This window comes from Dysidea avara, chromosome 1, assembly GCF_963678975.1.
Source record: "Dysidea avara chromosome 1, odDysAvar1.4, whole genome shotgun sequence".
In the NCBI taxonomy this organism is placed as follows: domain Eukaryota; kingdom Metazoa; phylum Porifera; class Demospongiae; order Dictyoceratida; family Dysideidae; genus Dysidea; species Dysidea avara.
In genome coordinates this window covers 6,468,013-6,494,382 of record NC_089272.1, presented here as the reverse complement: position 1 = coordinate 6,494,382, position 26,370 = coordinate 6,468,013, and the positions used below count along the sequence as shown (strand labels likewise).

Here is a 26,370-nt window from a genome sequence, read left to right as displayed (position 1 = left end):
ATCGGTTCTACCATTTTTGCTGAAATTGTCGAGATCGGTATCGATCCGACACTAGATCGGTATATCGGTACATCTCTAGTGGACACGAGTGCAGTTACGCATGCACAACAGCAAAAATGGGACAAATCATGAAGAAACCAGCAGTGGAATGGATTGCACTGTAAGTAAACTGTATAGAAGAGTTCTTTGGAGTGTATTACAGTACACCTTAGTAAATAGCTTGTTGGGATTTCATTGTTTGTTCGGGATGGTTTTTACCAAAGTTTAGACTTTGTTGTTTGATAACTTGGTTGCAGTTACTGTTATGTGAACAAAAACAACACGGTCGACCTCCTTAATTTATAGTGAGTATTTAGACATATGGTTACTCAGTAGTTCAGTGTATTAGACGGTTAGTATGATGCGATTCGGCAATTCGGCCAGTGGTCCCGGAGAATTTGGCCATCATTGGGGTTAGTTAGATTAGGGATCATAGAAATAAAAATAGTGAAACAAGGGAGCGCACCTGAAAATATACTAGTGGACATGTAATCGCTTATCCAGTCAACCCATGACTGAATTAGGGATTAAATGTCCACTAGTATCATACAGTATGATAGTACTGTATGTTAGAGATAACGAAAGTTTGGCCTTTTCTGGCCAAATATATCATCCTAAAACCACCTTCATGGAGCCGTGGTAGTATCGGTTAGGTATAATAAGGCCGTCAGTACAACTTAAAACACTTTCAAAAATTTGCTCCGAAATTTAAAAAAAGATTATGTTTAGTGAAATTTTCTACTGTCTGACTGATGATGCCTTCACACAAGCATAACTTGATAATGGCAAAGGATTTTTTCACTGCTTGATGTCACTTCAGAGGGACTGATGCCTTTTGGCATTCTGTAGTAAGTACAATGCATGCTTCATAGACTTGTGTTCTCTTTTGTGTCCCATTTATCTTCATTGACAGTGCAAGGTGTCAATTCGTGGTAGCATAGCATGATGACTTCCCTAAGTTCGATGGGAATCATCCAATTTTCCATTCAGCCAGATAGTTTGATTGAAGGCACTTTTGGGCTTATTTATACCTAACCAATACTGCCAATTCACCATGAAGGTATTGTGAGACTCGTTTTAGGATTTTTTTGGTAGAAAAGTCCGAACCTTCTTGATCCCTAATAAAAAGTATGATAATACTACAAAACGTTTGTCTTCTGTCCCATATCGCCATTTCTGCAGAAAAGAAAAAAAAAATTTTAAAGCAAACCCTAAAGCCAGTATGCCACCAGCAGCTTTGGAACTTTATACCTGCAAAGGGGCTATAGCTTCCCCGATAATTTGGCTAGCCATTTCAATTTATCCCTTAAGTACTCAACAATCTACCTACCACCAACAATTCAGATTACTATATAATCACTTTTCTAACCAATCAGCAATCCATAAAGTAGTTATGAAACTATCTACCTGCAGACCCAACTCCTCAGCAACACTTTAGAGCGATGATCATGATAAGCACCTCTAAAATTAATTTCTGTGTTCAGCAGTGTTGCTTGTATTGGACATAAAGGTAACCTACACAATTAAGTACTGGCATAATTTTTACTGCTATAAATACACTGAAATACAATTTCAGAGTATTAATTCTTAATTATTTTCTCTGGAGGGGGGGCATGCCCCTAGACCCCTAGTTTATCAGGCTTTCTCACATGCTTTGCATATTCAACTACTGCTTTATTTTTACCATTGCCTAGCCCCCCCAACCACGAGGTGCTAGCTACACCCAGACATGGGGCCAAGTACATGAGTACTTATACTTAAGTACACTTAAGTACAGATTTGAAAGTACTTGTACTTTACTTAAATACTTCCTTAATTTCCCCAGTGTACTTGTACTTATACTCAAGTACTTTACTATGTACTTGAGTACTTAAGTACTTGTAAGTACTGCAAACATTGTACGTAGTTTGTACACAGTGGGTACTTAACGAAATTTCATGAGGGTGCATTGTACAATTCTTCTAGTGCCTTCCCTAACCTTACTATGTATCATGTAGCCACGATTAATGATGTCATAGAATTCTGGCAAATAAAAACAATACTGCTGCTAAAGTTAGTGCATTTTAAATGTTTAAGAGAGTGAATAGTTGACAAAAACCTGAAAGTACCAACCCCACTAGGTACACTTACATACTACAATACACTGAATACAGTGTATATTTTACTACAGCATAATGTACTTGTACTTTACTTGAGTACTTCCAGCATGTACTTGTACTTTACTTAAGTACTCTCTTGATTGTCGCCAGAGTACTTGTACTTATACTTGGAAAATTCAAAAGTACTTGTACTTTACTTAACTACTTTCAAATGTACTTGGCCCCATGTCTGGCTACACCTATGATATATGTCTGTACCAAAGCCAAATTTTACAAAAAAGGTGCTACCCTGCTCAAAATGCTCAAAATGTTGTGGAACAAAATGTTGCAAAGATGTTATCATTGCATGGCTGCCACCTTTGATTTCACAACTTTTTTGCCCCTATTTTTGGGGTGCTGCACTGTTTTTTTTCAGAGCTTGACTGTTTTGGTAAAACTGCATTAAATCTTTGAATTCTCAGGTAAATAGTAGGTAGCTATACAGATTTCACTATGGTATACATATTATGCACTTACCAACTTCTGGATTTCCTCTTTCATATCTTTCATACTTTTTTTGGATTTCATCTTTTGTTTTCTATAGTGCAATAAATACACATTACAAGAATTCAATTTTCAAACAGTTTTGCTGGAATAAAACTTAGCAAAAAAAAACAACATGTACATAGTTACTATAGTAATCACTTTTTCACTTATTGTACGATGTGTACATTTTGAGCCATGCATATACATAGTAGTAAAATGGAAGTAAAAGTGATGGAAGGTATAGGACCAGAAATCAGCCTCTAAGAAGCCATAACACTCCCTGGCCAATTGGTTTTAGAGTCATCCCAATCATTCCAACTAAACTGGATCAGTCTGGACAATAAACCACTCCCATATGTCTCCATAAGCTCATGCTGACACCTTTACTGAACAGTTATAGCTATGAATCAATAGTGCATTCATTGCTTGAGAATTTCAGTTATTTTGTGTGAACTACAGTACACAGGTTTTGTTGGAGATATTGTACATTTATTTTACACTTGGACCTGGCCACAGGTTTTGATGGTAATCTGTGTCCACATGTAATGAATAGTTAAGTATATCTAATCCAGAACAGCCAAGCTGTAAAAAAAGAGTGCGGCCCCCAAAAAGGCTATGGTGAAAAAAGATGTGAAATCCAAGGTGGTGGCCAAGAAATGGCTGTGATGGTAGGTTAATGGTAAAAATTTTAATAAGAACAATTCAAATGAATTTGATGCCACTTGGTCTTGGCACACAATTCACCTGAATAGTCGTGATTAAAATTTTGGGGGCCGCATTTTTTTTTTACAGCTTGGCTGTTTTGGATTAGATTTCACTTCTTTTTGTATCTGTATACCCCAAAGCCGGCCTATGGCCAGCTTTGAGGTTTTTTAACATATCTTTTTTTCTTTATCACAGGAAGAAGAAAAGATGAAACAGATGTTGAATACTTTAAATATTTCTGATTTCATCAGTAAATGTACATTACTTTTATATATGTAATACATATCAAGACACACGGTAGTGTGTCGTGCGGCCCAAGAAGCTAGCGCGCCACACCCGTGAGTATATTGACAGGAAGAACGAAAACGTCATTTTCAGACATTTGTATCTCGGTGATCACTTATCTGATTGGAACCAAATTTGCTACACAGTTGCCCGCCAGCCAAGGGAGTTTACATTCCAAATTTGAAGGAAATCGCTCCAGCCATTTCCGAGATACGAGCTGCCAAAGTTTCGTTTTTTTTTCTTCGTTTTTTTTTTCTTCTTCTTCTTCTTCGTCTTTTCGCACACTTGCAAAAATTGCTATAACACGCAAACGCGTACTCCGATCGCCTTGAAATTTGGCACACAGAAAGGGAGTCCAACGGCGAATCCTAGCATCAAATTTGGTACAAATCCGATGAATGGTTCAGGAGTTATTACCGATTATTCGCGTAAAACAAGATCGATTTGTTGTCACGCCTACAGGGTAAACCGCTTCATGGAATGAGCTGAAAATTGCTATGTAGATGGAGTAACCATCGTAGGAGTGCCTTTTGGTGGTTTGAAAGGAATCGAGATAAAGACCACGGAGATATGACACAAAACCCAACCTGTGTCACAATTACGCGATCGATTTTTATGAATAAAAAAGTATTAGTTTTCACGCCTACTAGGCAAACCGCTTAGAGCAATGAGCTGAAAATCGGTGTATAGCTGGAATAATCTTCATAGAAAGTCCTTGCAGTAGTACAGAAGAATCGGATTACAAACCACTGAGTTATGATTCGAAAGCCAACTCCGTGTAGCAAATGCGAGATCGAGATACTCTAATAGAACAGTCACCCTAATAGAGCATTCGGCTAATTTATTTATTCCATTATAGAATTTTATTACATCACAAGTTATTCTATAGGGAGTTCAGCTGCAAACAGTTAATCTTATAGACAGTTCAGCAAGAAGACAGTCACCATGTGGAGAGTTAAGCAAATATATCACTATAGAGATTCAGAACATTACAAGTCACACTGAAGAAAGTTCAGGTCATGCACTGTGTAGAGAATTCAGCTACAATTAAGTCACTCTCTAGAGAATTCAGTTACACAGAATTCAGCTACACACAAGTCACTGTGGAGAGAGTTCAGCTACAAACAAATTACCCTTCAGAGTGATCAGCTACAAACAAAACACTTTGCAGGGTGTTCAGCTGCAACAAATCAACCTTTAGAGCGATCAGCAATGAACAAATCAACACAAATCTACCTTTAGAGAGATAAGCTAGAAACAAATCACCCTGTAGAGAGTTCAGCTACAAAAAATCACCCTGTAGAGACATCAGCTAGAAACTAGACACAATGTAAGGAGTTCAGCTACAAGCAATCACACTGTAGAGAGTTCAGCTAAAACAAATCAACCTGCAGAGAGATCAGCTACAAACAAATCACCTTATAGAGAGTTCAGCTACAAACAGATTACCTGTAGAGAGATCGGCTACAAACAAATCAACCTGCAGAGAGATCAACTACACACAAATCAACTTGTAGAGAGATCAGCTACAAACAAATCACCCTGTAGGGAGATCAGATAGAAACTACACACAATGTAAGGAGTTCAGCTACAAACAAATCACCCTGTAGAGAGTTCAGCTAAAACAAATCAACCTGCAGAGAGATCAGCTACAAACAAATCACCTTATAGACAGTTCAGCTAAAAACAAATTACCTTGTAGAGAGATCGGCTACAAACAAATCAACCTGCAGAGAGATCAGTTACACACAATTCAACTTGTAGAGAGATCAGCTACAAACAAATCACCCTGTAGAGAGATCAGCTAGAAACTAGACACAATGTAAGGAGTTCAGCTACAAGCAAATCCCCCTGTAGAGAGTTCAGCTATAAACAAACCAACCTGTAGAGCGATCAGCTAGAAGCAAATTACCCTGAAGAGAGATCAGCTACAAAAAATCACCTTGTAGAGAAATCAACTACAAACAAAACACTTTGCAGAGAGTTCAGCTACAAACAAATCAACCTTTAGAGATATCAGCTAGAAACAAATCACCCTGAAGAGAGGTCAGCTACAAAAAATCACCTTGTAGAGAAATCAACTACAAACAAAACACTTTGCAGAGAGTTCAGCTACAAACAAATCAACCTTTAGAGCGATAAGCAACAAACAAATCAACCTGTAGAGAGATAAGCTAGAAACAAATCACCCTGTAGAGAGTTCAGCTAAAACAAATCAATCTGCAGAGAGATTAGCTACGTACAAATCACCTTATAGATAGTTCAGCTACAAACAAATTACCTTGTAGAGAGATCGGCTACAAACAAATCACCCTGCAGAGAGAACAGCTACACACATATCAACTTGTATAGAGATCAGCTACAAACAAATCAACCTGTAGAGAGATCAGCTACAAAAGTAAGGAGTTCAGCTACAAGCAAATTACCCTGTAGAGAGTTCATCTACAAACAAATCAACCTGTAGAGCAATCAGCTAGAAATAAATCACCCTGAAGAGAGGTCAGCTACAAAAAATCACACTGTAGAGAGATCAGCTAGAAACAAATCACCTTGAAGAGAGGTCAGCTACAAAAAAATCACCCTGTAGAGAGATCAGCTACAAACAAATTGCCCTGTAGAGAGATCGGCTACAAACAAATCAACCTGCAGAGAGATCAGCTACACACAAATCAACTTGTAGAGAGTTCAGCTACAAACAAATTACCCTGTAGAGAGATCGGCTACAAAAAAATCAGCCTGTAGAGAGTTCAGCTAAAACAAATCAACCTGCAGAGAGATCAACTACAAACAAATCACCTTATAGAGAGTTCAGCTACAAACAAATTACCCTATAGAGAGATCGTCTACAAACAAATCAACCTGCAGAGAGATCAGCTACACACAAATCAACTTGTAGAGAGATCAGCTACAAACAAATCACCCTGTAGAGAGATCAGCCAGAAACTACACACAATGTAAGGAGTTCAGCTACAAATAAATCACCCTGTAGAGAGTTCAGCTAAAACAAATCAACCTACAGAGAGATCAGCTACAAACAAATCACCTTTTAGACAGTTCAGCTACAAACAAATCACCCTGTAGAGAGATCAGCTAGAAACTAGACACAATGTAAGGAGTTCAGCTACAAGCAAATCACCGTGTAGAGAGTTCAGCTACAAACAAACCAACCTGTAGAGCGATCAGCTAGAAACAAATCACCCTGAAGAGAGGTCAGCTACAAAAAATCACCCTGTAGAGATATCAGCTAGAAACAAATCACCCTGAAGAGAGGTCAGCTACAAAAAATCACCTTGTAGAGAGATCAACTACAAACAAAACATTTTGCAGAGAGTTCAGCTACAAACAAATCAACCTTTAGAGCGATCAGCAACAAACAAATCAACCTGTAGAGAGATCATCTAGAAACAAATCAACCTGCAGAGTGATCTGCTACAAACAAATCAGCTTGTAGAGAGATCAGTTACACAAAAATCAACCTGTACAGAGATAAGCTAAAAACAAATCAGAGTTCTACTAAAACAAATCAATCTGCAGAGAGATTAGCTACATACAAATCACCTTATAGATAGTTCAGCTACAATCAAATTACCTTGTAGAGAGATCGGCTACAAACAAATCACCCTGCAGAGAGATCAGCTACACACAAATCAACTTGTATAGAGATCAGCTACAAACAAATCACCCTGTAGAGAGATCAGCTAGAAACTACACACAATGTAAGGAGTTCAGCTACAAACAAATCACTCTGTAGAGAGATCAGCTACAAACTAGACACTAAGTAAGGAGTTCAGCTACAAGCAAGTTACCCTGTAGAGAGTTCATCTACAAGCAAATCAACCTGCAGAGCAATCAGCTAGAAACAAATCACCCTGAAGAGAGGTCAGCTACAAAAAATCACCCTGTAGAGAGATCAGCTAGAAACAAATCACCCTGTAGAGAGATCAGCTAGAAACTAGACACAATGTAAGGAGTTCAGCTACAAGCAAATCACCCTTTAGTGAGTTCAGCTGCAAACAAATCAACCTGCAGTGAGATCACCCAAAAAAATGCACTTGTACAGAGTTCAGTTACAAACAAATTACCCTGTAGAGAGATCAGGTAGAAGAATTCACCTTGTAGAGAGTTCAGCAACAAAGAAACTACCATGTAGAGAGTTCAGCTGCAAACAAATCACCCAGTAGAAAGATCAGCTAGAAGAAGTTACCTTGTAGAGAGTTCAGTTACAAAGAAACCATCATATAGAGAGTTCAGCTACAAAGAAATTACCCCGTAGAGAGTTCAGCTATAAGAAGTCACCTTGTAAAGAGTTCAGCTACAAAGAAACCATCATGTACAGAGTTCAGCTACAAAGAAACCAACTGTACAGAATTCAACTACAAACAAATCACCCTGTATAGAGATCAGCTAGAAGAAGTTACCTTGTAGATAGTTCAGCTACAACAATTCACCCTGTAGAAAGATCAGCTAGAAGAAGTCACCTTGTAGAGTGTTCAGTTACAAAGAAACCATCATGTAGAGAGTTCAGCTGCAAACAAATCACTCTGTAGAGAGTTCAGCTACAAAGAAACCGCCATGTAGAGAGTTCAGCCTCATACAAACCACCTTGTAGAGAATTCAACTACAACAAATCATCCTGTAGAGAAGAAGTTACCTTGTAGAGAGTTCAGCTACAAAGAAACCATCATGTAGGGAGTTCAACTATAAAGAAACCACCATGTAGAGAGTTTAGCTGCAAACAAATCACCTGTAGAGAGTTCAGCTAGAAACAAATCACCCCGTAGAGAGATCAGCTGGACGAAGTCACCTTGTAGAGAGTTCAGCTACAAAGAAACCATCATGTAGACAGTTCAGCTGCAAACAAATCACCCTGCAGAGAGTTCAGCTACAAAAAAATCACCCTGTACAGAGTTCAGCTAGACGAAGTCACCTTATAGAGAGTTCAGCTACAAAGAAACCATCATGTAGAGAGTTTGGCTACAAAGACACCACCATGTAGAGAGTTTAGCTGCAAACAAATCACCTGTAGAGAGTTCAGCTAGAAACAAAATACCCTGTAGAGAGACCAGCTAGAAGAGGTTACCTTGTAGAGAGTTCAGCTACAAAGAAACCATCCTGTATATAGTTCAGCTACATTTCAAGTCACCCAGTAGAGAGATCAGCTGCAAAAAAATATCCTGTGTGGCATAATGGGCATGTAATAAATATATGTATATAATTTGTATAATTACTAATAAAATCAAAAATAATTGAAGTGCTAAAATTCTTCTTTAAGTTCTTTTCTTCTTCCTGTGGTAAATAAAAAAACACATGGGTTAAAGAAGCCCCAAAGCCAGCCATAGGCCGGCTTTGCAGTATACAAATACAAAAAGAAGTGATATCTAATCAAAAACAGCCAAGCTGTAAAAAAAGGTGCGGCCCCCAAAAAGGCCATGGTGAAAAAAGATGTGAAATCCAAGGTGGCGGCCAAGAAATGGCTGTGATGGTAGGTTAATGGTTACATTTTAATAACGACAATTCAGGTGAATTTTGTGCCGCTTGATCTTGGCACCAAATTCACCTGAATTGTTGTTATTAAAATGTAACCATTAACCTACCATCACAGCCATTTCTTGGCTGCCACCTTGGATTTCACATCTTTTTTCACCATGGCCTTTTTGGGGGCCGCACCTTTTTTTACAGCTTGGCTGTTTTTGATTAGATATTTATTACAGAACTCTCCGTGGTGGTTTCTTTGTAACTGAACACTCTACAAGGTAACTTCTCCTAACTGATCTCTCTACAGGGTGAATTGTTTGTAGCTGAACTCTCTACACAGTAACTTCTTCTAGCTGACATCTCTACAAGGTCACTAGTTTCTAGCCGAACTCTCTACATGATGGTTTCTTTGTAACTGAACTCCCTACAAGGTGACTTCTTCTAGCTGATCTCTCTACAGGGAGATTGTTTGTAGCTGAACTCTCTACAGGTGAGTTGTTTGCAGCTGAACTCTCTACATGATGGTTTCTTTGTAGCTGAACTCCTTACAAGATGATTTCTTCTATAGCTGATCTTTCTACAGGATGATTTGTTTGTAGCTGAACTATGTACATGATGGTTTCTTTGTAGCTGAACTCTCTACAAGGTAACTTCTTCTAGCTGATCTCTCTACAGGGTGATTTGTTTGTAGCTGAATTCTGTATAGGTGATTTGCTTGCAGCTGAGCTCTTTACAGAATGGTTTCTTTGTAGCTGAACTGTCTACAAGGTAACTTCTTCTAGCTGATGTATCTACAGTGTCAGCAGTTTGTAGCTGAATTCTCTACATGGTGGTTTCTTTGTAACTGAACTCTCTACTAGGTGGCTTCTTCTAGCTGATATTTCTACATGGTGATTTCTTTGTAACTTAACTATCTACAAGGTGGCTTCTTCTAGCTGATCTTTCTACATGGTGGTTTCTTTGTAACTGAACTCTCTACAAGCTGACTTCTTCTAGCTGATCTCTCTATAGGGAGATTTGATTGTAGCTGAACTCTCTACAGGTGATTTGTTTGCAGCTGAACTCTCTACATGATGGCTTCTTTGTAGCTGAACTCTCTACAAAGTGATTTCTTCTAGCTGATCCTTCTACAGGGTGATTTGTTTGTAGCTGAACTCTCTAGTGGTGATTTGTTTTCAGCTGAACTCTCTACAAGGTAACTTCTTCTAGCTGAACTCTCTACAAGGTAACTTCTTCTAGCTGATCTCTCTACAGGGCGATTTGTTTGTGGCTGAACTCTCTACATGGTGGTTTCTTTGTAGCTGAACTCTACAAGGTGATTTCTCCTAGCTGAAATATCTCTTTCCGTAGTTGAACTCCCTACAAGGTAACTTCTTCTAGCTGATCTCTCTACAGGGTGAACTGTTTGTAGCTGAACTCTATACAGGTTACTTGTTTCTAACTGATCTCTTGAATTCTCTTCAGGGTGACTGCTCTATTAGGATGACTGCTCTATTAGGAAGACTGCCCTATTAGGATGACTGCTCTATTAGAGTATCTCGATCTCGCCCTTGCTGCACCAAGTAGGATTTCATGTTATATTTCTGTGGCTTTAAGTCTGATTCTTCTACACCATTGAAGAGCATTTCTAAGATGATTACTCCATCTGTACAGCGATTTTCAAAGCATTACTCCAAGCGGTTTATCTGGTAGGCGTGGCAAGTAGTCGTTTTTTATTAGCTAATCTCGATTGAGAAATTGCTACACACTGTTGGTTTTTTCGTTGTATCTTCCTGGTTTTTAGTTCGATTTCTTTCAAACCACAAAAGGTTTGAGGTTCAATAGTTAACCTATTCATCCACCGATTTTCAGCTTCTTCCCATACGCAGTTTACTTTGTAGGAGTGACAACATATTGGTGTTATTTTTCGTGAATAATCACTCATAACTCTTTGCCTGTTTATCATATTCCAGCCAAAGTTGGTACCGAGACACGCCTTCATAGCCCCCTTCTGTGTGCCAAATTTCAAAGCAATCGGATAAGGCGTTCGCATTTTATAGCACTTTTTTGTAAGTGTGCGAAAAGAGGAAGAAAAATAAGAAGAAAAAAAATGAAGAAACTAAGCCAATTTTTGAAGTCGCATATCTCGGGAATGCTTGAAGCGATTTCGCTCAAATTTGGAATGTGGAGTATTGAAGTTGACAGCAAAATTCGTCTTGTTTCATCAAGGCAGCACAGAGCTACGGAGGTGTGAAAATAGCGTTTTCTTTCTTCCTGTCAATATACTCACAGGTGTTGCGCGCCGGCTTCTTGGGCTGCACGACACACTACCGTGTGTCTTGATGTACCTGGAACACAGCCAAAAAAATAGATTGTTATATTAAGGAGAAATAAAGCTTACTAGAGCATTTTGACATCTTATAAATTATATTAAATTTCATGGTTTGGGTGTCTTGTTGAAAGTTAAAGCTAGATATGATACAGTAAACCACACAGCCAATGCAAACTGGGAAATTTAGAACCTCAAATTTATCATACAGTGGGTTGGTTAACTGTACAAGGTCCAAATTTTTATGAAATTCTAAATATTTCTGTTGTGGTGTGTAATTTGTATAATTTTGCACGTGAGGTTCACTCAAAAGAATTCGAACTGTATCTAGCATGTCAGCACTTCGAGGTAACATGTGACTGGATTTTGGAAAATCACCCATACGAGGGTGCATGATATTTACTGGGTTGCTAATAAGAGAAGGGCACAGTTTTAAAAGTATTTTAAGTATTTTCTTGTAATTTAAGGTATTGAGAATGGCTTAAAATCATCAACAAGCAGATTTGCACTATATAGTTTGCAATTTGATCATTAAATATTTTAGGTGTCAAATGTGCCCATATGGATGATTTTCCAAAATTCAGTAACACATGTTAATTTTGAAGAATTTAAATGGAAACATAAGAAATCTGCAGAATCTGCAATGTCAGGTCCCTTCGGACTTTTATCAGTAGAAGTTCCAGCTGGAACTATCATTGAAGCTAACAATGAGAAGTTAAAAGCTATAACAAACCAGTCTGCACCTAAAAATAAAGGGCCTTATATCAAGGTGGCACCACAGTGTAAAGCTATAATAGCAAAGTACGCTTTGGAGCATGTATGGTAATTGTGTTGTTGCAAGGAAATATAGTGGTGAACTAAAAGAAGAGCACTGCTCAAAGTTTGGTGAAAGTGTACAAACCAAATGGATGAAGAAAAGAAAGCTGGGTGACTCTGATCCTAGTGTTGAAGTGCTACAATCTGCAAAGAGAGGTTGTCCTTGTTAATTGGTGAAACAATGAATAACCACTTCAAGCTTATATAAGGTCTATACGTTATTCTGGTGGGTCTATAACTACTCTCAACATTATGGCTGTTGGAAGGGCTGCTGTCCATAAATTTGATGCCCGTTTGTTGGTAGAAAATGATGGTCCTGTCCTTTACGCCAAACTGAGCTAAATCTCTTCTTTAACACATGAATTTTGTGAAGAGGAAAGGTTGTTCTACTGCTAAACCAATGGTGCACAACTGACAGAATCAAGGTTGATTTCCTGAATGAAAAACTGGTGGTGGTTAAAATGTAAGATATTCCTGAAGAAGTAATACTTAATTGGGACGAAACACCAGTAAATATTTTCCTGGTGTGCTCAAAAAGGAGTAAAACAAATTGGCTGAATGACACGTGGCAGATAACTACAGTAGTTTGTACACTATAAGTGGCAATTTTCTCCCTTTGCAATTGATTTATGCTGGCAAAACTACTGCTTGCTTGTTAAGTGTGAAATTCCCGAAGGACTGGCTCATTAGTTTACACCCAATCATTGGTCTAACAAGGAGCAAACCAAAGAATACCTACAATCAATCATAATCCATTATATCAGAGCAAAGCATTGTGAGTTGGGGATTGGTGACACCTTTCCAGCTTTACTTATCTTCAACGTTAAAGAACAAATAACTAATGTTGTTTTCAGGCTGCTAAGGGACAATGACTTATATGTCATCAGCATTCCTGCCAACTGCACAGGAAAGTTACAACCAATGGATTTAAGTGTCATTAAAGCTTTCAAGAATTCAATGAAGCTGCAGTTTAAGTTCAATGATGTACAAAAATTGTATTACCGATGGAATCCCACCAGCAGTTGACCTACACATGTCAATCATGAAATCTCTTGGAGTGCAATAGATAAAAAATGATTATGACTACATCAAAAGAAAAAGTAGTATAATAACAAATGGTTTTCAGCTGCTGGAATTACAGCTGCATTGAATGAAGATATTTAAACTTTCAATTAAACATTCATCATTATCATCAAGACACACGGTAGTGTGTCGTGCGGCCCAAGAAGCCGGTGCGTAACATCCGTGAGTATATTGACAGGAAGAAAGAAAACGCAATTTTCGCACCTCCGTAGCTCTGTGCTTCCTTGATGAAACAAGACGATTTTTGCTGTGGACATGCCCTCCAACTGCAGCACGCTACATTCCAAATTTGAGCGAAATCGCTTTGCGCGTTCCCGAGATATGCGACTTCAAAAATTGGCTCAGTTTCTTCGTGTTTTTTTTTCTTCTTATTTTTCTTGTCGCACACTTACAAAAACTGCTATAAAACGCCAACGCCATATCCGATTGCCTTGACATTTGGCACACAGAAGGGGAATATAAAGGCGCATCTCGGTACCAAATGTGGCTGGAATACGATAAACAGGCAAAGAGTTATGAGCGATTATTCACGAAAAATAACACCAATATGTTGTCACGCCTACAGGGTAAACCGCGTATGGGAAGAAGCTGAAACTCGGTGGGTGAATAGGTTAACTATTGAACCTCAAACCTTTTGTGGTTTGAAAGAAATCGAGCTAAAAACCAGGAAGATACAACGAAAAAACCAACAGTGTGTAACAATTATGCAATCGAGATCAGCTAATAAAAAAACGACTGCTTGCCATGCCTACCAGATAAACCGCTTGGGGTAACGCTTTGAAAATCGTTGTACAGATGGAGTAATCATCTTAGAAAGGCTCATCAATGGTGTAGAAGAATCAGACTTAAAGCCACGGAGTTATAACACGAAATCCAACTTGATGCAGCAAGTGCGAGATCGAGATACTCTAATAGAGCAGTCATCCTAATAGAGCAGTCACCCTGAAGAGAATTCAAGAGATCAGCTAGAAATAAGAAACCTGCATAGAGATCAGCTACACACAAGTCACCCTGTAGAGAGATCAGCTAGAAGAAGTTACCTTGTAGGGAGTTCATGCAACTATGGAAAGAGATAGTTCAGCTAGAAAAAATCACCTTGTAGAGTTCAGCTACAAAGAAACCACCATGTAGAGAATTCAGCTACAAACAAATCGCTCTGTGGAGAGATCAATAGAAGAAGTTACCTTGCAGAGAGTTCAGCTACAAAGAAATCATCATGCAGAGAGTTCAGCTACAAACAAATCTCCCTGTAGAGAGATCAGCTAGAAGAAGTTACCTTGTAGAGAGTTCAGCTTCAAACAAATCACCCTGTAGAAAGATCAGCTAGAAGAGGTCACCTTGTAGAGAGTTCAGATACAAAAAAACCACCATGTAGAGAGCTCAGCTACAAACTAGTTACCTTGTAGAGACATCAGCTAGAAGAAGTTACCTTGTAGAGAGTTCAGCTACAAAGAAACCATTCTTTAAAGAGCTCAGCTGCAAACAAACCACCTGTACAGAATTCAGCTACAAATAAATCACCCTGTAGAAAGATGAGCTAGAAAAAGTTACCTTGTAGAGAGTTCAGTTACAAAGAAACCACCATGTAGAGAATTCAGCTACAAACTAGTGACCCTGTAAAGACATCAGCTAGAAGAAGTTACCTTGAGAGAGTTCAGCTACAAAGAAACCATCATGTAGAGAGTTCAGCTACAAACAAATCTCCCTGTAGAGAGATCAGCTAGAAGAAGTTACCTTGTAGATCGTTCAGCTACAAACAAATCACCCTGTGTTAGATCAGCTAGAAGAAGTCACCTTGTAGAAAGTTCAGTTACAAAGAAACCACCATGTAGAGAGTTCAGCTGCAAAGAAATCACCCTGTAGAAAATTCTGCCAGAAACAAATTGCCCCGTAGAAAGATCAGTTAGAAGAAGTTACCTTGTAGAGAGTTCAACTACAAAGAAACCATTCTGTAAAGAGCTCAGCTGCAAACAAATCACCTGTACAGAATTCAGCTACAAACAAATCACGTTGCAGAGAGATCAGCTAGAAAAAGTTAACTTGTAGAGAGTTCAGCTACAAAGAAACCATCATTTAGAAAGTTCAGTTACAAACAAATCTCCCTGTAGAGAGATAAGCTAGAAGAAGTTACCTTGTAGAGAGTGAAGCTACAAACAAATCACCCTATTGAAAGATCAGCTAGAAGAAGTCACCTTGTAGAAAGTTCAGTTTCAAAGAAACCACCATGTAGAGAGTTCAGCTACAAACTAGCTACCTTGTAAAGACATCAGCTAGAAAAGTTACCTTGTAGAGAGTTCAGCTACAAAGAAACCATTCTGTAAAGAGCTCAGCTGCAAACAAATCACCTGTAGAGAATTCAGCTACGAACAAATCATCCTGTAGAGAGATCAGCTAGAAGAAGTTACCTTGTAGATAGTTCAGCTACAAACAAATCACCCTGTAGAGAGATCAGCTAGAAGAAATTACCTTGTAAAGAGTTCAGCTACAAAGAAACCATCATGTAGAGAGTTCAGCTGCAAAGAAATCACCCTGTAGAAAATTCTGCCAGAAACAAATTGCCCTGTAGAAAGATCAGTTAGAAGAAGTTACCTTTTAGAGAGTTCAGCTACAAAGAAACCACCTGTACAGAATTCAGCTACAAACAAATCACCTGTACAGAATTCAGCTACAAACAAATCACCTGTAGAGAGTTCAGCTACAAACAAATCACCCTGTAGAAAGATCAGTTAGAAGAAGTTAATTTGTAGAGAGTTCAGCTACAAAGAAACCATTCTGTAAAGAGCTCAGCTGCAAACAAATCACCTGTAAAGAATTCAGCTACAAACAAATCACCCTGTAGAGAGATCAGCTAGAAGAAATTACCTTGTAGATAGTTCAGCTACAAACAAATCACCCTGTAGAAAGATCAGTTAGAAGAAGTTACTTTGTAGAGAGTTCAGCTACAAAGAAACCATTCTGTAAAGAGCTCAGCTGCAAACAAATCACCTATACAGAATTCAGCTACAAACAAATCACCCTGTAGAGAGATCAACTAGAAGAAATTACCTTGTAGAGAGTTCAGCTACAAAGAAACCATCATGTAGAGAGTTCAGCTGCAAAAAAATCACCACTACCCAAATTTCAAGGCAATAGCTCTTTCCAATCTGAAATTATCACTCAAAGTTGGCAAATTGGATGTGTGTGGAAGACCCCTTTTCGCAAATCCGATCACATATGTATTATATATATAATTTGTACATTTACTGATAAAATATTTAAAGTACATCTACTTCATCTTTTCTTCTTCCTGTAGTAAAGAAAAAAAACATAGGTTAAAAAAGTCCCAAAGCTGGCCTATGGGCCGGCTTTGGGGTATACAAATACAAAAAGAAATGAAATCTAATCCAAAACAGCCAAGCTGTAAAAAAAGTGTGCGGCCCTCAGAAAGGCTATGGTGAAAAAAGATGTGAAATCCAAGGTGGCGGCCAAGAAATGGCTGTGATGGTAGGTTAATGGTAAAAATTTTAATAACGACAATTCAGGTGAATTTTTGTGCCGCTTCACAAAATTTACCTGAATTGTCATTATTAAAATTTTTACCATTAACCTACCATCACAGCCATTTCTTGGCCGCCACCTTGGATTTCACATCTTTTTTCACCATAGCCTTTCTGAGGGCCGCACACTTTTTTTACAGCTTGGCTGTTTTGGATTAGATTGTAATAATCATGTACATTGTGATCCACATAACTAATAATCATTGTTAATCATTACGATTTGTCTGCATAATATTATTGAAGCTATATTAGTTAGTGCTTCAAGGGAAAACTAGCGAATCGTACTTCATGAGACAATTTATCAAGTGTGATCTCATTAGAGACTCCATAAAACAGATTTTACTTTGATCTATTCTTTGAGTCAGCAAAACAGTAAATACAATGGCAAACAAGCCACAGTGATGACTACCTTGTTGCTTCTATACTTTCTGCAATTTGATTTGGAATTTACCAAACAATTCAAGGATTACTTTGGTAGTGTCAGTGTTTACATCATCAAATAAAAAAACATAGATATCAATGTAGCCAGGTATGGACAAAGTAGTGCTTGCTGTTATCCAGTGATTATGGATTCATTGAATGAATAATTTGAAGTTCATTCTCAACCAGTTTTCAACCAGTTTTCCAGTATGTTGGTACAAAGTCAACTGCAACCCTTTTATTCCAACCTGATTTTTAATTGTGACTTGAACATGATTGATGTGCCTATCATTGAGCTGTTTACCATAATTAATTGCAACACTTATTAAATGAGAGTTTCCAAATCGTACCCATATATTTTGAGGTTCCACAACGGCATAACTGAGCTCAGTAGCAATATAGCATGAAGAAGTTGGTTGTAAGCGTGCCACAGATTCATGTTGCTTTGGCTCCTTGGTGAGAATGTGATTCTTCTTTGACAATGGTTAAAGTATCCCTGGTGTTAACATTTGTTTTTAAACTACACGGAGCAACTGGAGAACAGGCACCACCCATCATTTTAACCAAACCACGACCTTATTGTAAGTCAGTACTATCTCTACCTTCAGTAGCATCCTCAGTGGGTTCCTCGTGATCAGTTGAACACTTGACATGGTAGCTTTTGCTGTTTTGTCTCTGCTTGTCAACAGTGTTGGGAAAGTTACTTTTAAAAGTAACTAGTTACATATTACATATTACTTGCAGCTGAACTATTGAGTTACAGTTACATATTACCCATAAAATAAAGTAACTGTAATAATATTACATATTATATTACTTTGTGTCCATAGCCTTAAGTAAGAAGCTGGTGAATAAGCCTCATTTAGTAGGCTTCATTACTTCGTTGTGGCTAGGCGTTATTCAGTGGGTTACTAACGAGATTAGTAACTTTGTTACTTTTAGTAATAATATTACGTAATATTAGATTCGTTACAGTAACTATATTACTTAGGTAACGCATTACATTTGCAAGTAAAGTAACTTGAGTTATATTACCTGTTTTTATAGTGTATTTCGTTATATTACTTTGCTATCACAGAAGTAATAATAGTACGTAACGCGTTACATAAGTAATAATATTACATAACGCGTTACATAAGTAACGCGTTACTCCCAACACTGCTTGTCAAATACTTTTAAGTTATCGATTTCTTCTCTGCTACCCTTAAACTCCTTGTCTTTTCTTTAATCTTCAAATAATCAGGCTGGTCTTCATCCTTCTTTATGCAATGAAACCATAATAAGGCATTAATTTTCCCTATTAACACTTTCCTTGAGTAGCATACTGTATTTATATGCTGCAAGCTTATTTAAGTGCTTATGCTCAGTAGATTCACAATAAGTTCAATACCACACTTATTAACGTAATCTTGGTTGATTAATAATGATCGAGCACCAATACACAACTCTTAACAATCTATCTCCTTGATCACAATAACACACCCCTTGGTCTATATAGCTGTATTCATAGTGCTACACACACCCTGCTAACATGTTTCTGTCTCCATGCTATACATGTTTGTAGTAGCTTTCTTTGCAGGTTCCTAATGGGATAGTCAGAAGGCTAATTCAAGATATTCTAATACAGTAGTCACCAAGGACAGAATGAACAAAGTTGTGAAGTCAAAGATGGCAGCCATGAAATGACTGCAATGAGGGTGGTAAGAATAATGGCTTTGTGGATTATTAAAAGTATTATTATTTATATCATTGCAGTCATTTCATGGCCACCACTTTGATTTACGACTCTTTTCACCCAGGATTTTTGAAGGCTGGTTCTATTACAGTATCTTGATATTTCATGCAAAACATGATAAGTTGCAGTTGCTCAATTTTTACAAAGCACTTTTTTATGCTAGAATATGATTTCCATCCCATTATCACAAGTTTTACCAACATAGCACTTATTACAATAATTATGATGAAGGCAATTGTCATGAGTAGGTCTTAATAGTAGCATACTTACCCGCAGAGCCGTACCAAAATGGCTATGGAATACTAGAAAAGTAGAACACACCTTTTCCAAGAATTTCTAATAGAACAGATCTAGAACAATCTATATTTTCTATTGGAAATTATGAACTTTAACTATAGAGTAAATTTTAGCTAGAATTTTTTATTTAACCCTTAAACCCACATAATCCAGAAAACTGCATTTAAAGTAAATAAATATGCACGCCTTGCACAAAGCGCTGTAACTTTTGAAGTGTCCATCGTATGGCTGTGAAATTTATGTCATTCTACTTGCAATGTAACAAGGATTAAAATGATACCTAGGGTTTACCCTATCGCTAAATTAATGGTGATGCCAAAACTAGCTGTGGAAATAACTCTTCTGTAAGGAAACACGCAAACCCTTCACATACCTTTACAGGATGATCGCTAACTCGATGGTAGTTGCTCCTATCACCTTGCAACAACTTCGAATCGATTCATCGTGAAATTTTCTATCAGGCTATATATTACTCACGTGAGTAAACCCTCAATTGAAATTAAACATGTGGCAAGAATTTTTAAACACAGAGATGCGACTTGTCACTGTTCATCGCTTCATAACAAATAAGCCACTGTAGTTACAGTGTTCATTTAACCTTCTCCAAGTAGCCCAGTGAACAAACTATTAATCTATGTACATTTGTAGGCTGTAACAATGAAGCTACCCCACCTGAAGTTGTCATGCGTGCCCATATTGTGTAAACACGCATTTCCGAAAAGTTCTCTGCTGGTTTAAGGGTTATACCAACGTTGTAAGTGGGCCGAGTCATCCGGATTATCTAGGTCATTTGGGTCACATTTTGTTCGGGTCAAGTGGGTCTTATCCACTTCACTGAATATCTGGGTCTAACCTGGATGAGATCACGTGTGACGATAAGTTAACAAGCTCGATTGTATTGGTGGAAATGTAGTTGTAAACACTCGAGAAACTTACGCGGAGCCACACCCACCATTCAACAATATGTCTTGCTGTCTGTGTGGGGGCATGTAGAGCCACGCCCATTTATCGGAATTGTGTTAGCTATGCTCTGTGGGCATGCACGGCATCAACAAATCTGTGATGCTACTTGGAATGTAAACTTACATGGAGCCACACCCACTTGATAATATGTACGTGGAGCTACACCTACTTGAGCATATGTAGCTACCCACTTCTTGCAGACAATCCTTTCTATAGTGTAAAAAAATGTAGGGCTGTCTAGTGGAACTTGTGGACTTTTAATCTAGTCTTGGGGCACGCCTCTATTTTAATTAAACCAGGTCACATGCGGGTCAGATCTGGGTTCAATCCGGATTACTATTTGAGTCAGTGGGTCAAACGGGTCAACAGTACTAACCCACTTATAATGCTGGGTTATACAGTAGAAATTAAACATTAACAGCTATGATAGTGGTGGCTCAGTGGTTAAGGATTTGGGTGTTCAGTATGGGGTCCCTGAATTGAACCATGGTAATTTTTCAACATTTTGATGCACCTTTTTACCCCATGGTGACTGTTTTATTAGAGATTTCAACCCCACTATTTAAAGTTGTTACACTGTCCTATTGCAGTGATGTTACCAACATTTCTTAAGTAGTAAGAATACAGTATAATGGCACACAGGGGTTGCGGAGAAGGGAGGGGGGTAGGGCAAGGGGGGCTTAGCCCTCTAATATTATCTGTGCTATGATGGAGAGTCTAGTTCAATAGCATAAATAATTTAATCAATAATTCGAGATACTCTAATAGAGTAGTCATAGTACTCTTAGAGGAGCAGTGAAGCAAGCTACGTATGTAGTTATAAGTAAGGAGATTTAGTTTGGTTGTTGGAGGGCAATGATTTCCAGTAGATAGTGACCTTTTTTGCTTGTTTGGTCTTCAACCTACAGCTAGGCCATGGCATCACCCAACACCCCCCCCCCCTTAAAAAAATGTCTCCTCTGACCTTGGTGACACAACTTTATTCACTGCAGTGCATTACTACCATATGTACTGCTGGCAAACTTGTATAAAAGCGATTCATTAAGTACTGTGTATGGAATCAAAGACCAAAGGGTTGCAGCATGTAGCTCCTATACCTCTGTAGCGTTAAGATGATTAAAACATGAACTATGCTATAGTGTAACTGTCATGTTATAATTAATCTTAACATTAATTTCACGGGTGGATAGCTGTTTGAATGTGTCAAGGGTTTTCAACAACATGTCCAAATACTGTGTATATGTGTACAATCATATGCGAGTATGACACATAGTTTTGTAAGGTGTGAATGACATTCACCTGATCAAGTGATGATGTGTCTTGCATTATCTGATAAAGGTAGTTCACCATGTTAGATTTCTTGTATTTTATTGCTATATCCAGTGGTGTATCACCATCCTAGATAGAACAATCAGTGTTATACAATATCAAGGTCACTTTGTACACATTTATTATCATACAGCTAACATACATACATGAATACACAAATATGTGCACACAAGCAACAATCATCCTTAATTAAATTATAGTAACAGCTGCTTCTTAAGAAGGCTCAATCCCTTCCATGTAATCCATCCAATAATGGATACATATTCACATGTAACACGTTCACACCTCAGATCAAAGGAGCCACCAGGGCTACATTTCATCTGTATCCCAGCTAGCCAGGCTAAATACAAAATGTAGACTGGGCTACAACTGGGTAGCGCTATCAAGTGACACATGGTAGTGTGTTGTGCAGCCCAAGAAGCCGGCGTGCCGCACCGTGAGCATATTTACAGGAAGGAAGAAAACACGATTTTCACACCTTTGTAGCTTCATGATCCCCTATCCGATTGGAACTAGTGTCACTACAGAGGTGCCCGCCAGGTAGGCCATGCCACATACCAAATTTGAAGGAAATCTCCCAAGCTGTGTCTGAGATTTTTTTTTCTTCGCTGTAGGGGGCTACGGGGCTTTGATTTCTTTTCGCACAATTTGCAAAAATTGCTATAAAACACAAACTTGTAATTCCATTATATCAATATTTAGCAGAAGTAAAGAGCGTATAAAGGTACATTCACGTACCAAGTTTGCTATGAATCTGATAAATATCCAAGGAGTTATGAGCATTTATTTACTTAAAAAAAGATGAAACTTTTGTCACAGCTACAGGGTAAACCGAGTAGAGGAATAACTTTAAAATTCGTGTGTACATAGGCTGATCATCATAGAAGTGCTTTTTGGTGGTTAGAACAGCAACAGACATACAGCTACAAAGTTACAAAGCAAAAACTGAGCAAGTGTAAAATCGCGGGATCGAGATATTCTAATAGAGCAGTCACTGGGGAAGGTGCATAAAAATTTCAAAAAAATGAACTCATCATGACCAGAGTTCGAACCAAGGACCTCCATACCTAATGCCTACATCCTTAACCACTGAACCACTGCTATCTCCGCTGATCACTTCACTTAATTTCTACCTTATAAATGAAAATTCTAGCTTAATAAGTAAAACTGATCTACCAATAGAAAATCTAGATGTTCTAGAACATTCTGTGTGTGTTCTATTAGATGATTTCAGCGAAAGCAAAAACGTGCGCTCTATTAGAGCATTAGCACCATACTATTGTTGCAACACTTTGAGGCTCAATCTAGTTCATCAAATCAGAGCCATTTTCGTATCGATCAGTAGTATATTTGTAGTATTAACTTAGTTTTGCCCCCAGGCGGTCTGCGAGCAGACTAGTATGACCGACTCGCACCAATCATCATCATCGTAATCATCATAATAAGTGCTATGCTAGCAAAACTTGTGATACTACAGCCTGGAAATCATATCCCAGTAAACAGGTGCAGGATTTGGTTTTTGAAAATACAAAAAGTGAAATATACTCAAAAATAGCCAAGCTGTAAAAAAAGAGTGCGGCCCTGAGAAAGGCTATGGTGAAAAAGTTGTGAAATCAAAGGCGGCGGCCAAGAAATGGCTGCAATGATGTTAATGCTAAAAAATTTTAATAATGGCTGTGTGCATTGTTAAAATTTATTAGCATTAACATCATTGCAGCCATTTCTTGGCCACCACCTTTGATTTCACAACTTTTTCACCCAGGCTTTTGAGGGCCGCACTCTTCTTTTACAGCTTGACTGTTTTTGAGTGGATAGCTTATTCACTAATCTTTTCCACACGTTTTCGAATACAGACATTTAAATTTAAGTTACAATCTCATCACCTAAAACAAACAACACAAGTACAGCAATGTGTGTGTACAGTACATAAGTGTCATTAATGGCTGCAGCTTTGGAGACATTTCAGCACAGAGCGCCATCCTGTGGCATGGTCCTGTAATAGTAAATTGGCAGGTAGTGTCCCATATTGTTGAAATTGTACCATGCCAGACATGCCCCATCACTAAGCTACTACTCTGCATGGAGTAACCACTCTACAAGTAAGCTTACCTGTCTAGGCCTTTAGTGAATTTCAAAATTGTTCCATACAATAGCACTGATCAAAACGTAACACTTGTATAACCAAACTTTTCCGTGATATCTCTAGGATATGACCATTCATCATAGCCAAACGTAACCAGAACGTACTAGCTGCTGACCCATAATCAAAAATTTTAGGTATGCATATATAATACATCCAGTGGCTGCACTCCTATTGGTTTGGGTGATTGATCACTCTGTACAGGCTATCAGCCTAATAAGTGTTAGATATTAACTGGAGCACGGGGCATTCGGGCTTTGCGGCTCTTGGGCAGTCAGCCATACATATCAGGTAAAGCTCTCATGCCCGTGTTGCAACTATTACATATATAATAGTTGCAACACAAGATGAGGGATTTGTCTGATATATATGTACAGTAGAAATCCCTTTCCATTAGCCCTTAGGTGTACATGTCAGGCAAATCCCCATAGTGTAACTGTTGGGTACACTGTAACAGCTGGCTGAGTTCTGTTCCTTACATTGCAAATAGATTGCAATTTGAATTTACGGTATAACATTGTATTGGACCACCAGTGGCTACTAATGGGTTTGTGTTGTTCTCACCAAAGATTGTCTGTTATAGCACAGACAAGTTTTGCTTTTATGAAAATCGTACACTTAAAAAAAGAAACTAAATAATGCATTTTAAACATTGAATAGTGGTGAAGGACCTTATTTTTCACACATGGCACATAGCCAGGAACCCACAGAATGGGTTCGATAATTCTCAGCTGAGCTTACAACATCTTCAACAACTAAGCACATAGCATGTTAGTTATACTTCCATTAAATGTGACCGGGCCTGCGAAAATAGGGAATGTGGGCACATGATTTTTGCTTATTTTGTCAAAGTTTCATCTCTCATAACTTTTTGTACTATTATGCTATGGCATTGCAATTTTCAGCTCGTAGCAGACATTGAATTGGCATCATGATACAAGTTGCAGAATGGAAATATACTCTTCCTATACTGAGATATGACTTGGAGAGTGATGGGGTGTAGTTTGTGCCCACATGCCCTGTTTTCGCAGGCCCAGTCACAAATGTGCATACTTACTGTAGTTAGTATAGATACATTACATTGACTGAAGTTTTAGCCATTACTGATGTGAAGTCCATTTAATCATATACAGTGATTTATGCACCTGTTGTACACTTGTACAGTTTTCTGGTGTATTGTGTAGACTTGTACACTTGATAAGAAACTAAATAATGCATCTTAAACATTGAATAGTGGTAAAGGACCTTAAATTTCAACTGAATGGGTTTGATAATTCTCAACTGAGGGTTTGATAATTCTCAACTGAGCTTACAACATCTTCAACAACAAAGTACATAGCATGTGAGTTACACTCCTAAGGATGCAGCACATGTTGCTGCAGACCTTCAGTGCTGGTCACTGTAAAGCATTAATACAATAATACAATACAATACACTCATATTCCCATTAAATAACGTTAAATGTGCATACTTACTGTAGCTAGTATAGATACAACACATTGACTGAAGTTTTAGCCGTGTACAGTGATTTATGCACCTGTTGTACACTTGTACAGTTTTCTGGTGTATTGTGTAGACTTGTACACAATTTAAAACACAATCATGTGTATTGCACTGTGGTTATTGTAGGTTTAATATACCATATGAAACCTGTATAATAGTGAAGGACGGGTGGTGTAGTATGGCTGGTAGGCTGCAAAAGGACAGGAATGTTATCTAGCATATTATAATTAGTTGTATTCTCCCAGATTGTAGCATGGCTAATTATAAGAATGCTTCTAATCAAAATATATGTAACAGTTTGATAGTTGTGACATAACATAAACTGGTGAACAATATGTTGATCAATAATACCAACAATGTACACTGAAATTTCCTTTCAACTGCCTACATAGAGTGATACATATTGTATACTATATATAGTACACAGTATTTCATAACACTAACACTTCAAAAGGGAAATGTCAAATAGAGAATATTTGGTATATAAGTTAAAATGTTATTAGAAATGTTTACTGTTTAGTACAGCTGCATATACATGGTATAACCTCAGTTATGCAAACAACCCCACTGTTGTTGGACAAAACATTTGGATAATTGATAACAGCCATAACAGTTTGTTTTACCTGCACCCATAGAAATACACTATCATTCAATACTATCCAATCAAACACAGACATTTTGAAGTTCAAACAAACACCACTCAGCTAACAGCAAGGTTCTTGGGTAAAAACGGAACACTGGATTTAAGCAATAAAGTATATTATTTACAGAATAAAATTTTAGTTTATAATTATTTAAGTGCAGTCATAAAATTGTGTTACGTATACAGTATCAGCATGGTTATACTTAGCTAGTGGCTTTGCATCATTTATTACAGTAGTACTCTCAGAGCATTAAGATCCAGCATCCTCATGGTATCCACAATTGTATTGCTAGTAGGGATGGGGGATTATATCAATTGTGGGATTAATTGTGAACATTGTGATGTTGATATGCATTATAAATAATCATGATGTTGTGACATCACATGCAAATGCGACTGGACTGCAAGAACCCCACATGTAAGAGCATTGGAAATTTCACTTTATTACATTTTCACTATCCAAATAGCC

The 26,370-nt window shown here is 37.9% G+C and overlaps 2 protein-coding genes across 9 annotated transcripts in view; both read right to left on the bottom strand.

The window, feature by feature from the left end:
* Positions 1-26,370, bottom strand: part of LOC136254412 (N-alpha-acetyltransferase 50-like) — an 854,489-nt gene that overhangs the window by 200,013 nt on the left and 628,106 nt on the right. The window lies entirely within an intron of this gene.
* LOC136238580 (uncharacterized) overlaps positions 1-26,370 on the bottom strand; it is a 75,962-nt gene that overhangs the window by 42,091 nt on the left and 7,501 nt on the right. The window contains exons 2-4 of the mRNA XM_066029467.1: positions 21,876-21,955; positions 21,586-21,684; positions 2,655-2,715 (exon numbers count right to left, since the gene is read on the bottom strand). Coding sequence (XP_065885539.1) covers positions 2,655-2,715; positions 21,586-21,684; positions 21,876-21,955 — 240 coding nt within the window. The remainder of the gene's footprint in view (positions 1-2,654; positions 2,716-21,585; positions 21,685-21,875; positions 21,956-26,370) is intronic.